Genomic DNA, 15,525 nt, shown 5'->3' on the forward strand with positions numbered 1-15,525 from the left:
TTGATTTTTTTCCCTGCTTGCAAATTTACTAAAGGCAAAAGTCGGGTGAGTTAGAGAGAGATTTCTCTCATCTCACTCGTAAAACTTGGGTGAGATAGCAATCTCGAATCAAATCACCATCGGGCCAAATCAGAAGCACTTTTCACTTAAAACCTACATCTCTCAAATTTACCAAAAATCGGGATGACAAGCTCAGGTGAGATAGGAGCAAACTCTCTGTCAAAATCACTTTTCAAACTCTCAACCCCCTGAGCTGCGAGATGGTCAGAAACATAGATAAATCATTGTGATTTGTGTATGTTTCTTTCTGTAACTGTAAAAAAATAGGGATAAATTGAGAAAAAAATTACGTGAGGTCCCCCCCCAAAACACTAACCAGCCCAGGCTTGCCAGCCTGTCCAGGTTCTTAACATTACAGGGAAAAAAATGTGTTGGGATCCCCTGTAATGTAAGAACCAGTTGCAGGGACAGAGTTGGTTTTAAATATATGGCGAAAAAAAATGACGTGGGTTACACCGTATATTTAAAACCAGCCCTGGACCCTTTCTAATGGGGGGCTGATGCCACAGCCAGGGGTGCCCTTTCACTGGGCCCCCCAGCCGCAGCATCAGCCCTGACCGTTAGTCAGCCCAGGCCAGAGAGCCCTGGGGAGTTGGCGACCCCCCCCAATAAAGGGGTTACCCTCTCCAGGGCACCCCTGGCCTAGGCTGATAGCCCGGAGCTATCCCCGCCACCCCTGTGTGGTGGGTGGCTGGTTGATTGTGTCAGGTGAAGTGTAAAAAATAGACATATCATCATTGTCTTTACAGTTGAACTACAGGTCCCAGCAAGCCTCTCCCGCATGCTGGTACTTGGAGAACCACAAGTACCAGCATGCCGGGCATTAAGGACCTGCTGGTACCTGTACTTCACCTGTAAAGAAATGGTTAAAAAAAAAACACAACTTTGAAAGTTGGCAACTGACATTCGGGAGCTATGAGTATGTGTGGCAAAACACATACTGATAGCTGTTGCGTGGATCGGGTAAACTCGTTTTTTTGTTTTGCCAAGTCCTGGGGATGCTGCGGAGACCAGTGCCAGGATATAGGTGAGTATGAATTCTTCTTTGCAGTGCCATGTTTTAAGGATATTCTACTGGAGAAGGGGACAGATTCATCTGGTATAGGTAAGTATGTGTGAATGGGTAGGTGTGTGTAATAAAGTTATACTGTCATGGTGTGTGTGTTTTGTCTTTTTTAACTATTTATTCTACAGTGAAGTTACAGGTGCCGCATGTCTGCTGGCACTTGTTGTTCCACAAGTGCAAAATGGCAGGCATGCTGGCACTTGTAGTTCCACTGTAAAACACAATAGTTCTACATTATTTCGCCCCCCCATTACCTCCATACCCACCAAGCCAGGGGTATGGGGAAGAGCCCCAGGCTTCAGCGTAAGCCTGTGGTGCTCGGGAGGGGGGGACCCTTCTTTGGGGGGTCCCCAACTCCCCCGAGATCACCGGCTTGCGCTGACTGAGTTGGGGTGCTAATGCTTTGGACCTGGAGCCCCGGTGATTGGGTCTCTGGGCTGTGGCATTACACCCCGGTCGGTTGGGTCTGGTGCTGGTCTTTAATATAGGGGGATCCCCACATTTTTTACCCCCTATATTTAAAACCAGAACTGGTCCCTGCAGCCTTGGGTTGGTTTCTAAAATACGGTGGAACCCTACACTTTTTTGTTCCCCATATTTTTAGAAACCACCACTTGGCTAGCAAGCCTGGGGCTGGTTTGGCTTTTGGGGGGGGACCTTATGTCATTTTTTTTGTAAATTTTTACTTCTTTTTTTTACAGGTACAACAAAATTGGAATTTTCGGGAAATATTCAAGGGACCGCCCTAAAGAAGTGTAGACATAGGGGAGGACAAAGGTTACCCCCATTTTTAACTCCTGAAGGAAGTCGGGTTTCAAATAGCCGTGGTAGGTGCATTTTTGCAGAATTTTAAAAAAATGTGTTTTGGGACTTAAAAATATGCTAGTACCCATTTTCATGTACCCCAAATTTGATGGGACCATTTTTAAAAATGAAAAAAATAAGCTATCTGCTCTTCTCACTTCTTCAAAGTCGGGGAAAAAAACACCTGCCGCGGCTATTTAAAAACCCGACTTTCTTTTGCAGCCAAAAACATAGGTACCCATATTGATCCCCCATGTCTGGACATCTTTAAATTCTCGTTTTTTTACTGCCGATCCAAGTATCGCCGGGTCCCGTTATCGCCTACTTTCAAATTGAATACGGGGATACGCGGGCACGCGCGCGATACTTTAACGCCTGGAAAACAGGCGAAGTCGGCGTTAAGTCCGGGCCGCGTTAAGTTAACGCCACTCGGCTCAAATTGAATACGGGCCTTAGTCTCATCTTTTTGCAAATAATGTTGTACTGTTTTAAATCTTAAATAATGTGGGATATTTGAATATAATGATTCGACATCACAGGTTATAAAATAATAACCCTCTTTCTGATTCACAGTTTTAATTAAACTCAAAAAATTTAGTGTCTTTAATATATGATTTAAGTGATGTGGCAAGGCCTTGTAACAATGTGTAAAAAAAAATGATAGTTAACAATCCTACACTCTAAACAATAGGTCACCCTAGTGAGTGACTTGGGCACTTTAGGTGAATGATAACAAAAAAGCACCACAGGGTGAACACTGAAAATAAATTTGTGTGTATACCTTGATATTGCGCCAACAATGAGAACGTGATCTAACAATCTTTTGAGTTTCCCTTGAAATAGGACTGTGGGATGCCAGACAATTGTCTGTAAACTTGGAATTATCCAATTGTTTGTATGCTTCAGTGAGATCATCTACAGTGTTTTATATGACAAAATCTACCCCCTTATATGTTGGTTTTACAATTATGCTACAATCCCTCCTCAGATTCTTAAAGTTCTTCCCAATTAAGATTATCCTTTAAAGTATCTTTTCTGCTCCTTCACACAATAAACTAAACTGTTGTAGTGTGGTCTTATATAAACTTTTAATATATGGACCCCTATATTGTCAAGGATGGAAATCAGATTTCTGTTAAAAAATCTCTTAATACTATTTCCGTTTACATCATATACACGTTCAAATTGGGTATTAGTAGTCTCTGAATCAGTGTGTAATGATTCTAATATATTTAGAATGTCAGTGTCTTTATTATCTAATATGATGGGTGAGCCCTTTAATACCTCTTTGATATTGAAATATTGAATCATCTCGTGCCTGATTTTTGTATATATATTTTCTTCTGAAATAGAGTTAATATTTTAGAAAAGCTTATTGCAGAGCTGCCGAGAGGGAATTCCTGCCATCCCAGTAGCCAAATTACTTATCTAGCTCTGGTCTGGTGCACAGTAATTCAAAGATCTATATAGCCCGTAAGCTTGCCTTTCCTGTATGATATGGACATGCAGCAGCGGCTACCCGACTTCCCTTGACCCACACTTTCCCACTACTTCCTCCACCCCACTGCCGGGATGTCTTGTATATCAGAAAAATAAAGCTACAGTGTATTGTATACTAAACACATTATAGGCAGGCAGGGGTGGCCCAGGTACTCTCCCCACCTCGACATCTTTGTTTTGTTAATTCTACTGAAATACTGAAGCCAGCAAAGCTATGTTTCAAGCTGTCAGCACAAGGATAGTTATAAACTGAAAAATATAATGTGGAAATTAGAGATGAGAGGTCCTGTTTTGGCTCGGATCTCAGAACGAGGTAAAAGGCCATTTTTAACGGAATCTGTTCCTTGATTTCAGTGAGAGATTAAGTTTGCCTCGTTCTGAAATCCGAAATCAAAACTGAACCGCTGATGTCTAATGGAAATATACTTAAAATTAGTGATCATTTTGGATAACCACTTGCCTGGCACTAACACATGAGATACGACTGCAGCCAGGAATGCTTTAACCGACCAGGTCGCGTCTTATGCGTTTGTGCTGTCTCTCCAAATCCCGTTTGTGATGGAGGAAAACCATTCTGCACATGTGCTGGATCTCCTCCCCCTTCTATGGTCCCCCTATGAGTGATGTTGTGGTCTGGAACCACCAAACATCACTCTAGAATATGTGCTCCAGAATGCTGGGCGAAAGGCACTCTGGGGCTTATGCGCCTAAACTAAAAGTGTGAGGAGGGGCACATAGTTCTCTTTCTAGCACAAATATGCTGATCTCTTGCTCTGTTGGCTCTGCAACAAGATGTGGGGGCAAGGCTATGCCACAGAGGGAGGGTGGCTAATGGGAGAGTCATATTTTGGCACTGTGGGGGTGGGTTACATTAAAAATAAAGAATTACATATACAGTGACACATGGGAAGGGTGGAACTAAACAGTGGGGGCCTGTTGACACTGGGGGTGAGGGTGAGGGCTCTGCCACTGGAATCTATTACCACTAGGGGGTTGGGGTTGATAATGCTAGGGATTTTTTGCTACTGGGGGGCTATTTCTGATGGGGGATGGGTATAAATATTACAATGGGGGCCTATGGACATGGGGGAGGGTTGCAAAATTCCCCCTAGGTGTATATTTTTTTTAAATAAAATATTTAAATATATTTTTATAGTATCTTTTTAAACTTTATTAAATTGTGTTTTCATTTTTAAGCTGCCCTCATTAGCCAATGTAGTGCTGCTTGTTTGCACTCTAATAAGGTCCCTGAAAGGGGTCATGCTTGCATCATTGCATTAGTCCCTAATGAAAGACAAAGCCTATGAAAAACACCTACATGATGCAGGCCCAGAGCCACGGTGAGGAGGTGAGGAGAGCGATGAATATGAACAATTTCTCACCCTACCCAGGAATGCAGCTTTAAATTACATTATGGATTCTGAATTACTGAGATTCATTCAAGTTCACAGTAGTAATAGCAACTCACACCTGCCAGTCTTTGTCATTTTATTTCTAACTTACAATTCCTTTACTTTTAATTTGATAGCTATGAATAGCCACGGAAAGATACGTTTATCTTAATAGTAAAAATTGATGGTACTTTCTACAATTGCAGAGAAAATAACTGAGATGGGACAAAATATAAAGTATACTTAGATGGTGAAGTAAAGAATATATTAACTAACTTCTTTCAAACACAACATCAACTTATTTCTAAAGTACAATAAATTCGACAAAACAGGTGAGAGATATTTGTAAACAATATATTTTTATTTTTTTCTATTAGCAGCAGATAATTTAAATATAAATTAGGTTTCCTTTAGTATATACATTATAATAGTAAATACAATATAAATATCATAAATATATATTTCATTTTAAATTAACTTTATTTATGGTAGTACTGTAAAAAACTTTCTAACATCCTCTCCTTCTTCGGGTGTTTTCTGGCTTGCACTTTGGTTTTTCTTTTCTATTAGTCAGGACAGAAATATCTCGGAGAATGCGTAAAAGTTCTTTGATGGCTGCACGCTGGTTTTTGATATCTGACAGCTATTGAAAGAAAAAAAAGAATAACTAAATAAAGCAAGAGTATATACTAATGCATAGTATGTATTTGAGGAATTAGGTTCTCTTTATAGTGTATTGCAGTGTATACTGTGCATGGAACCCCTGAAAAGTAGTGGATGAGGTTAAGCCCAAGCCACAAATGGATTTTGAACTATTCTTTATAAGTTTAGTTTTGAAACGGATGGTTTTACAGAGCAGCTAAGGCTTATCAATACAATGTTTAAATTCCATTTTTTCACCATTATGTGGATTGCCTTTCTGCAACACAATTGTAAACTGTCATTTTCTGTAATTTATGGTTTATGAATAGAGCTGGGGCAACAATTGCTAAGTAATTCTGCTGTTGTAGTTGAGGTAGTACTAGGTAAATTTATGGCTAAATCCCTCTGGCAAGTAGTGAAATGAATACTATTTTATGGCCAAATGCAGAATGATGAGAATATTTTACTGACCAGTATTGAAAACTTTGCTCATCTCTTCTTAGCAGTAATTCTGTACCCACAGCATCCCAAACCACTAGATAAAGTGGAGCCTTCAATAAAACAAGTACTAACAAAGTGTACTAACAACATTTGTTTATTCATTTTTAATATATTAAAGGAAAACAAGTTTTTGTTTTCTTTTACCAGTTTTTTAAAATAGACTTTTACAGATAAACCTTTTTTTATCCCCTGATTATTGAAAACAAAGAAAATGAATGACAATGTTTTTGTCTTACCTGAATTTTTTTTACTTCGTTCAGTCTTTGAAGTTTTTGGTCACTTTGCTTCATGAAGTCCTCATATGAAGAATTAAGCATCTGTGTCAGATTAGTAATACTGTCTTTTAGTTCAGTAATTTTCATAGAGTCAAGCATCTTCAAGTACATAGGAATAATCTGGCTTAACAATAGTTTCTTTTCTCCTTCCTGTAGGGTTAAAAAAGAATAATTTGTTAAACAGAATATTTTTAATATAAGTTAACAAGCTAACATATATATTTCATAATAGCTGTAACTGATCAAGTAAATAACTTTCTGTGGACCTGACTACAGAGAAAGTCACATTTTAATATTGCCTTAAAAGTCTTAGGGGACCTAGGGGCTTGTGTTCACCGCAAACCCTGCACCCATTATAGGTCCTTGTTCATTTTCAGACACAAGTGTATATGTAATAAACCTTGGAGAGAGATAAAGTACCAACCAATCAGCTCCTAACTGTCATTTCTCAAACACAGCCTGTAACGTGACAGTTAGGAGCTAATTGGTTGGTGTTTTATATCTCTCCAAATTATCACTCTACAATGCTTAGTACATCTTCCCACAGTCCCATGTGGCCATCAATCCAGCCCTGCCTTTAGTGTGCAATAGGATAGCCATCCGATTGTGTTGGGTCTACTAGCTGTGAAACAGATGGGAAATTTATAGTTTTAAATTTGTGGTGGAGCATACATTGGGAAGAGGGTTTCTTGTATTCCAACAAAACCTACTTTTATGTGTAGCAAATGATGTTTAGGACTAATCTGTCTTTGTAACTTGAGTTTAATATCTTAGCATTAATTGATAAAGAATGTATTATAATATCTTAACTCCGAGGTATTTAGGATAGGTGAATTAGTATTGGTACGTAAAGTAGAATATCTGATTGGAGTACCCCAGCCTCTCATATTGGGGTATATTTACTAAAGTGCAGGTTTTTAGAAGTGGAGATGTTGCTCATAGCAATTAATTAGATTCTACTTAACAATTATCTAGCACCTTCTAGAAGATAATAGCTAGAATCTGATTGTTTGCTATGGGCAAACCTCTGATTCTAAAAAACGGCACTTATACCCCGTATTATGCTGAAATTGTTAGGAAAACAAGGTAACATTGTATTTTAGTCTACAGAAGCTGCGTCTTGCTTTTTTTTATAGGTACTAAGTGAGAGATTTAATAAAGCTTTTAGAGAGATAAAATTTGGAGATAGATAGCACCAACCAATCAGCTCCTAAATGTCTTTTTTTCAAACACAGCCTGTAAAGTGACAGTTAGGAGCTGATTGGTTGGTGCTATTTATCTCCAATTTTATCTATCTCCAAGCTTTATTAAATCTCCCCTTTAATACTAGTAAATCTTTCTGTGTGACTGTGCCCACTTATCCAACTACTGTAATTCAGCATTGTATTTTTACAATTTCTAGAGGATATTGTGAGAAAATGAGATCCCAGACATTATCCCATCTTTAAACAATATCATACAAATGCAGACTTTATAGTTACTGTATGTTCAAACAAAGCTTCAAGGAATGTATATTTTGCTAGACTAAATTTGACTATTTTAACTAGAGATGTGTGCAGACCCCTGTGTTTTGGTTTTGGTTCTAAATCATCGTTGTGTTTTGGTTTTGGCAAAACCACCGTCAAGTGTTTTAAGTTTTGGTTTTGGATCTGGATTTCTTTCAAAAATTATAAAAACTGCTAAAATTATGTTACTTGGAACTGTTTTTGTTTCTATAGTATTATCATCATTAATAAAACTAAGTTCCACTCCATTTTGACCACTTCACAGAACTTGAAATCACAAGAGAGGGACTTAAATGCAATCCAAAACATGCAAGATCTGTTTTTTAGATCTGAGTTCCGAACTTGGCGAGAAGACTCAAGTCGGGACTCAGTTGTACTTGGAACCCCAAAGTGACCTGAGCTGGGACTCAGAACCACAAAGTTCTGCTGAGTATGGTTTTCAGCAAAACCGAACCGCTCATCTCTAAATTTAACTTTGCAATAAATGTACTTAAATGGTATATTACTACAAATTAAGCGAAAATTGGCATATATACTTAATTACTGAATAGCCTAAGATGTATCACAAATGAGACCAAGTTACAGCGCAAGATCCTCGTAAGAGACACAGTGAACCTACACAAATGTTACCAATCAATCCAACAGAGAAAAACAATAATCTGACAAAATTGTTTTGTAACATGATCACATGACAGTACACTCTATTAACCCTTTCATTGTGGAAAATGAGTGGGACTCATACTCACATATACCTTAAAATTACCCATGGAGAGGAATCATGGGCATCATGGAAGGGCATTGTGGGAGTGTCACTTATATTAAGAAAAAAAAATACAGGCTGGGAGGAAATGTGAAAGTCAAATATTTCCCCCACTATGGCAGCTAAGATGGTGGCACCCTTTTTGTAAAATAGGGGAAACTTCTCTTTCAAACCTTGTGCAGCCATAGAAGTTATAATCAGTGTGATCACCAGGCAATAAACCCAACTCTATAGAAGTTTCATAGAGTCTAGAGATGTGGGTAGATATCCCAAAACATGACATCCAAAAATTAAAGGGCACACACATTTCAAATGATGTGACCCCTATTAGGTATTTTCTGGTGATCACTTATGCCAGACAATATTAACTGGGACTATGGAAAACATAAATTTTTCAGAGATATGTAGGGCACTATATGTACTCTACACCATCCATAGTGTCCTCTGTTTCAAATGATGCAGCCCTCTTGTAGCTATTGTCTGGTGATACTTTTTTCATCATTATGCAATGGGGGAGATTTATCAAACCTTTTAAAGAGGATAACTGAAGAAATTGCCCATAGCAACCAATCAGCTTCTAGCTATCATTTATCAAGTACATTCTATAAAGCAACTGAACAACTTTTCCTCCTGTCCAATTTAGAGGTTTGATACATCTGTAACATATTGAGCCAGGACTATGGAAATCATTTTTTCTTAGCTAATTAGGCACTATGTTTTCTATCTTCCCAACACTGGCCCAAACACAAGTGGGGGGAGACTTCTTTAAAAGAGGAGAGTTCCATCTCTTAAACCATGTGCCCTCTTAGTAGTTGCTGACTAGTGATTACCAGACAATAACTAAAACAGTGCACAAATTATATTTTTTTCCACATATGGGGGAGGCTGGATTTATTGTCCAGATCCCCCATCTTGTGAGAAATAAAAGAAAGCAGTCCTCTCATTTAATGTGGTAGGTTTTTTAATTTACAAAATGGTAGCCTTTGTTGGGTTTCCATATCATTCCTACACTTTGTAAACCTTTAAACTGGTTAAATGAAAAATAGAAAAAGAAATGAATGATCATTTTCAAGTGTAAATTTTCTTATTAAAAGCTGTCATTTGCTGTTAGTTCACGTTCTTGGAATATCAATAAAAAACAACAACAAAAATAATTTTTGGCTATTCTTGTTAAATTGTATTTGCTTTATTAGAAGGAGCAAAAAGACTAGAGGTATTTTCTGAAAAATAAACCAAAGTATAATTTGTGTGAGAACTACATAAAAATGTGTGATATTGATGTTTGAATTTGATGAATGCAAATGTGGTGCTCAACATGAGAAAACTCTCAATAGCTAAGGTGTTAAAGAGCATTAATAAGTCAAATAAAATAACATAAAAGATGTCTTCCATTATGCTGGTATACCTTTAAACTATTTTCTGAATTTAAGTACAAGGTTTTAATCTATATTCGTAATTGTGGTTAGACATTTTTCTTCCAGTAGCGGCAATCTTTCTTCCTACATGTTATTCTACTAGTAAAAGAACACTTTGCTTATTGTCACAGAGGGCCGCTGGGTAGGAGTGGAACATAGTCATTGTATCTTTAAATATTCAAGGTTCTTACAGTAATGTACCACCAATTTAGCTAATGTGTCAACATGGCCTAATATAGGCTTAACAAACTGAGGGTACCCATTCCTGTTCATTAGTGAATAAATGGAAGAGTATATTTATGGGACCACACTAGTTGCATACAAATAATAATGTCAAGACAATGTATCATTATTATTATTTTTTGTTATTTTTTTTATTTCTGGATCTAATACAAGTAAAATCCATTTTTTTTATTCCTAATTGGGTAACAAATATTCAGAAAAAAGTCTGTAACAATATAAATTCACTTTAGTACACAAAAAACAAAGCATCAACTCAAATGTACTGAACTTTAGAATGTAAGCTCTCACGAGCAGGGCCCTCGTCCCTCACGTGCTTCTCCTCCCCTACTTATATTATCATTTACTACTAACTGCCCACAATGGCACCTAACACCTGGTTGCTCATGTCCTGCTGCTTGTGTTTTGCAGCTATGTTTATAAACCATGTCCTTGTCCTGCATTATTTTGTATTACTATTAACTGTGTTTCTTGTGTGCTCATTTATGTACTGTGTAAGGCGCTGCGGAACCTTTGTGGCGCCATATAAATAAAGGATAATAATAATAATAACTGTTATTCAACATATTTTGCTCCGAAAACTCAGCCAACTTGTTGCTTTTTTTTGTACTGGCTTATGATGCACAACCTAACTATTGTCTTTTTACATACCTCAGTCCAAGAGTCTAGCAGCTTTGAAAATAATACATTATCTTCAGTATTAGATGTGTCTTTGGAGTTCTATAATTAGAAATAAGTCCATTATTAGAAAGAAAGAATATAACAGCAGAAAATATATTAAGGTAGCTTTCATCAATTTAAAAATATTTTAATTGCTAGTTTAGTTACCAGTGAAATCTTCATGTCTGACTGTCGTAATATTGTCAAGTACATGAAAGAATCTTTCTTTGAAGAATCAAGTCTACAATATATTTAACATCACATAGTTGATCAATTTACTTAATTAAAATGGTCGTAAAAGTACTGTAGTAATGACTGCAATTGCATTTATAGAGACCATTCAACAGTACAGGTTAAGTCTCCCATATCCAAATATTCCGAAATATGGAATATTCCGAAATATGGCATTTTTTGGGCTTGACTGAGATGATGAAACCTTTGATTTTTGATGGTTCAATGTACACAAACTTTGTCTAAGGCACAAATTATTAAAAATATTGTATAAAATTACCTTCAGGCTGTGTGTATAAGGTGTATATGAAACATAACTGAATTTTATGTATGTACACAAACTTTGTTTGAGCCACAAAATTATTGAAAATATTGAATAAAATTGTCTGCAGGCTGTGTGTATAAGGTGTGTATAACATATAAATGCATTCTGTGTTTATATTTGGGTCCCATTCCCAAGATATTTAATTATGAAATGCAAATATTCCAAAATACGGAATATTCCGTTATCCAAAATACCCCTAGTCCCAAGCATTTTGGATATCGGAGACTCAACCTTTTCAGTATCTTCATAATTTTTTTTTTTAATTATATAGTAGTTGTAAGTTGTAAGTACTACTGGAAAATAGTTGAATATGTCTTTGTAAAGACTCTTGTATAACATACAGTATATATCCATTCTGACAATGTGATGTCACTGGTAGCTTCCTACCTATTGTAAGCATATTTTTCCGCAAACATTTCACCTAATAAACTGAGTTTACATTATATATTTTGGACCAATTAAACAGAAAGATGGGATGTAGTTGGAATCCTGATGCCGGTGCTCAAAATTCTGGCGCTGGAATCCTGACACGAGTCAGAATACCGGTGCCAGCATCCCAACCGCCAACATTCCGACGTTAAGTATTGGGGTTAGGGGGAGGGTTAGGATTAGGCACTAGGTGGGTGGTTAGATTTAGGCTGCGGGGGTGGGGATGGTTAGGGTTAGGCTCTGGGGAGAGAGGGTTAGGGGTAGGATACTTACCGGTCGCTGTCAGTATTTTAACCCAGTCAGGATGCCGGCGTCGGGATTATCAGCGCTGGGATCCTGAGCGCCGGCATCCATACCCAACTCATCAGACAATGTAACTTTTCCAAGGTTAAAACAAGTCAACTATGAGATTCAAACAGTGACTTCAGCTATGTTTTAAATGTCATTGTTTTACAGATGGAGCATTTAACCACTAAGCTACTTCATTTTATTTGCCCTGAGCATAGTATTCAGTGAGGGATTATTGGATATTATTATGAAAATGACTTGACAAGGGACATTAAAATATACTTGCAACTTAATGTCCTGTGACATAATAATTATGATTTACAGTACACTCACAGTCTGTGGCTACCGTGCTGCTAAAAAAATATAACTTCCTCCAGTAATAAGCAGCAGCTTGTACATGTTTGACCGCATAGAAAAGTTAACAATTGCCATGAAAGTTTCCAGCACAATAGAGATACTTACACAACTAACCACTATAAGCATTAAAACGGCAATATAACTCACTGCTAGGAATAATTTGATTTATTTATTTTAAATAGGAAACAGACAAGAAAAGTTTGAGGGTGGTCTGCTGACCTACCTCCATTATTTACTGGTAAATAAATTAATTTATCTATCTATCTCTATCTATCTATCTATCTATCTATCTATCTATCTATCTATCTATCTATCAATAAATTATCTGTCTGTCTGTCTGTCTATCTCTTGTGGTTACTTACTAAGCGCAACAGTATGACTGTGCAGTAACCCATCGTAGCCAATCAGCTTTGACGATCTAGTATCTCATAAATAATCAAAACAAAGGTCTCAGTGATTTTTGTGCATTTGTACTTTTGCAATAAGTAACATTTTCAGTGTAATTAGCTAAATATATGATTAAAATATGCGGCAATGGTCATACTTACCAAGTATTTTCTCAGGCTGTCAATGTCTTTGCTTGCTGATGTGAGATTTATGTTATATCCATTGATTTGTCTAATATAATAAAGGATGGTGCAATGAAGTAGAAACATCTTAAAGTATTTCATCATTTTTCAGGATGTGTTCTGTCCTCACAACTGAAATTAGTGTATTTGTATAAGGTCCAGGTTAGATAACCAAGTTTGCCTCTTGTCAAGAAGCCAATGTCTTTCATATAGAATACAGGAGGTATTTATACCCCACAAAAACTTTTTTTGATACGTCACAGTTACTCATTTTTCACAGGCTTTTTTTTTCTTTAAAAGGTGTTAGATGTGTGGTATGATGCTTCTTGTTTTTTTTTTTCTATTAGTCGATGGTTTCTGGGGTTTTCTGCTTTGAAGATTTAGTTTCCTCTAAATGACAAAGCAAGCGTGCCCACCTTAATTGTAAAGAGCTTTGGGAAATCAGGAAATCCTTAGAAAGCCCAACTACAGAATAAGCGCTGGAAATTCACAAATCAAAAAAAGTGTCATTTAAAAAGGTGTGATATGTATTTTTTTGCAGACCATAGTTTTTTTTTTATGAACAAATATACATTTATCACTTTTGCTATTCTAGTAAAAAAATATTACAGTGTACAAAAATATAATGAGCATTTTTTACAATATATTAACATTAACACATTTTCATAGCTCTGACAATGATACTGCTGCTGCTTATTTAAATCTTGCAAGCAAATTAATTTATTCACTAATTACAAAAAGAGCAGCAGCCAATCAGCAATTAGATTTAATTGACCTAGAGCAAGTTAAAGTGTTTGTGCACTTTTCTTTAATAACTTGGACATTAATTTTGTTTACTAAGCATATTTTCACGCTATTATTATTGCAAGCCTTACAGCTTTCAGTGGTACTGTAAACATATACAAAAATATCTGACTGGCATCTCTGGTAGGCAGACAGTGAGCAAACATTAATAAGAAAAAAAGGTATTTATGCGCCCCCTTCTAGGTAACCAGGTGAAGTTCAGTAGAATAAATGTATCAACTTGTTCCTTAATAGTTCCAAAGAGACATTCAGCATATAAGAAAAGTACTTGTTTCTTTCCACTTTCAATGGTTCAAAGTCCCAAACTTCCTGGAATATGACTAGTCGTACAATTTTCCAACCGGTGTTCTCCACATTTGGATCATATAGAGGAGAAAACAATTTACATCAATCCATCACCAGCAAAATCAATCTGTGTATAGGATAGGGTGGTGTTTCATGCACACCAAGTCTCACATAAATAGATTATTCCACATAGCTTTCTGGGAACAGAACATGGAATTTTGTAATATCTGGGCGAAGATTGCACAGTCAGGAGCGGAGATTCCATGTTCTGTTCCCGGGAAGCTATGTGGAATAATCTACTTATGTGAGACTTGGTGTGCATGAAACACCCTCCTATCCTGTACGTTCTGTGCTGCCGCACTGCTCGCACACCCCTAGTTATGGCCCTGGTTATGATCATTGAGACTGCGCATGCACGGGTTGGCGCACATACACAGAGAGAGCCTAGTTCAGCATTGTTATATGCCAGCACTACATGATTTATTTATTTATTAACAGTTTCTTATATAGCGCAGCAAATTCCGTTGCGCTTTACAACTTGAATCAACATTAGTAGAACACAACTGGGTTGTAAAAAACATACATAAAGGTAAGAGGGCCCTGCTCACAAGCTTACAATCTATAGGGAAATAGATGTTGATACACAAGGATAGGTGCTACATATTGCAAATTGGTCCAGCCCGATTGCAGATGTTCTTGGTGGGCTGTATGAACCAATCACACTGGAAAGTTGGCCTAGGGTTAGGAGGATGTTAAATTGAAGAAAGAGAAAATGTGATAGGTGTTACTATAAGAAGGGAGTTAGATAGGGAAGCTATAAAAGGTTATGAGGGCGGTCCTGTAATCTGATAAGCTTGTCTGAAGAGGTGAGTTTTCAGAGAACGCTTGAATGTTTGGAAACTAGTGGAAAGTCTTATTGTGCATGGAAGGGCATTCCACAGGGTGGGTGCAGCCCGAAAAAAGTCCTGTAAGCGTGCATGGGAACAAGTAATGCGTGGGGATGAGAGATGCAGATCTTGTACAGAGCGGAGATGTCGGGTTGGAAGATATTTCGAGATAAGTGAAGAGATGTATGTTGGTGTGGTTTGGTTAATAGCTTTATGTATTAGTGTAAGTATTTTAAATTGAATACGGTAGAAAACCGGCAGCCAATGGAGGGACTGACACTGAACATTTGGTGAGAAAGATCAGCCTTGCAGCTGTATTCAAAATGGATTGTAGTGGGGAGAGCCTGTTTTTGGGAAGACCAATAAGGCGACTATTGCAATAGTCAGTGCTGGAAATAATGAGTGCATGTATTAGAGTTTTTGCAGTGTCTTGTGTAAGATATGGTCGAATTTTGGCTATGTTTTTTAGATGTATGTAACAGGATTTAGAGACAGATTGAATGTGGGGAACTAAAGACAGTTCAGAGTCAG

General features: G+C 37.2%; 1 protein-coding gene across 1 annotated transcript; it reads right to left on the reverse strand.

Annotated features, from left to right (window-relative positions):
- Window positions 1–5,329: 5,329 nt before the first annotated feature.
- IFNG (interferon gamma) lies at window positions 5,330–13,123 on the reverse strand. Its single transcript, XM_088452454.1, has 4 exons — window positions 12,998–13,123; window positions 10,811–10,879; window positions 6,201–6,389; window positions 5,330–5,464 (listed from the first exon to the last, which is right to left on the reverse strand). Exons 1-4 carry the CDS (start codon window positions 13,121–13,123, stop codon window positions 5,330–5,332), a joined length of 519 nt encoding a protein of 172 aa, XP_088308580.1.
- Between the last annotated feature and the right edge of the window lie 2,402 nt (window positions 13,124–15,525).

The sequence above is a fragment of the Taudactylus pleione genome, unplaced genomic scaffold, assembly GCF_031769625.1.
Source record: "Taudactylus pleione unplaced genomic scaffold, aTauple2 ptg000038l, whole genome shotgun sequence".
Taxonomy (NCBI): domain Eukaryota; kingdom Metazoa; phylum Chordata; class Amphibia; order Anura; family Myobatrachidae; genus Taudactylus; species Taudactylus pleione.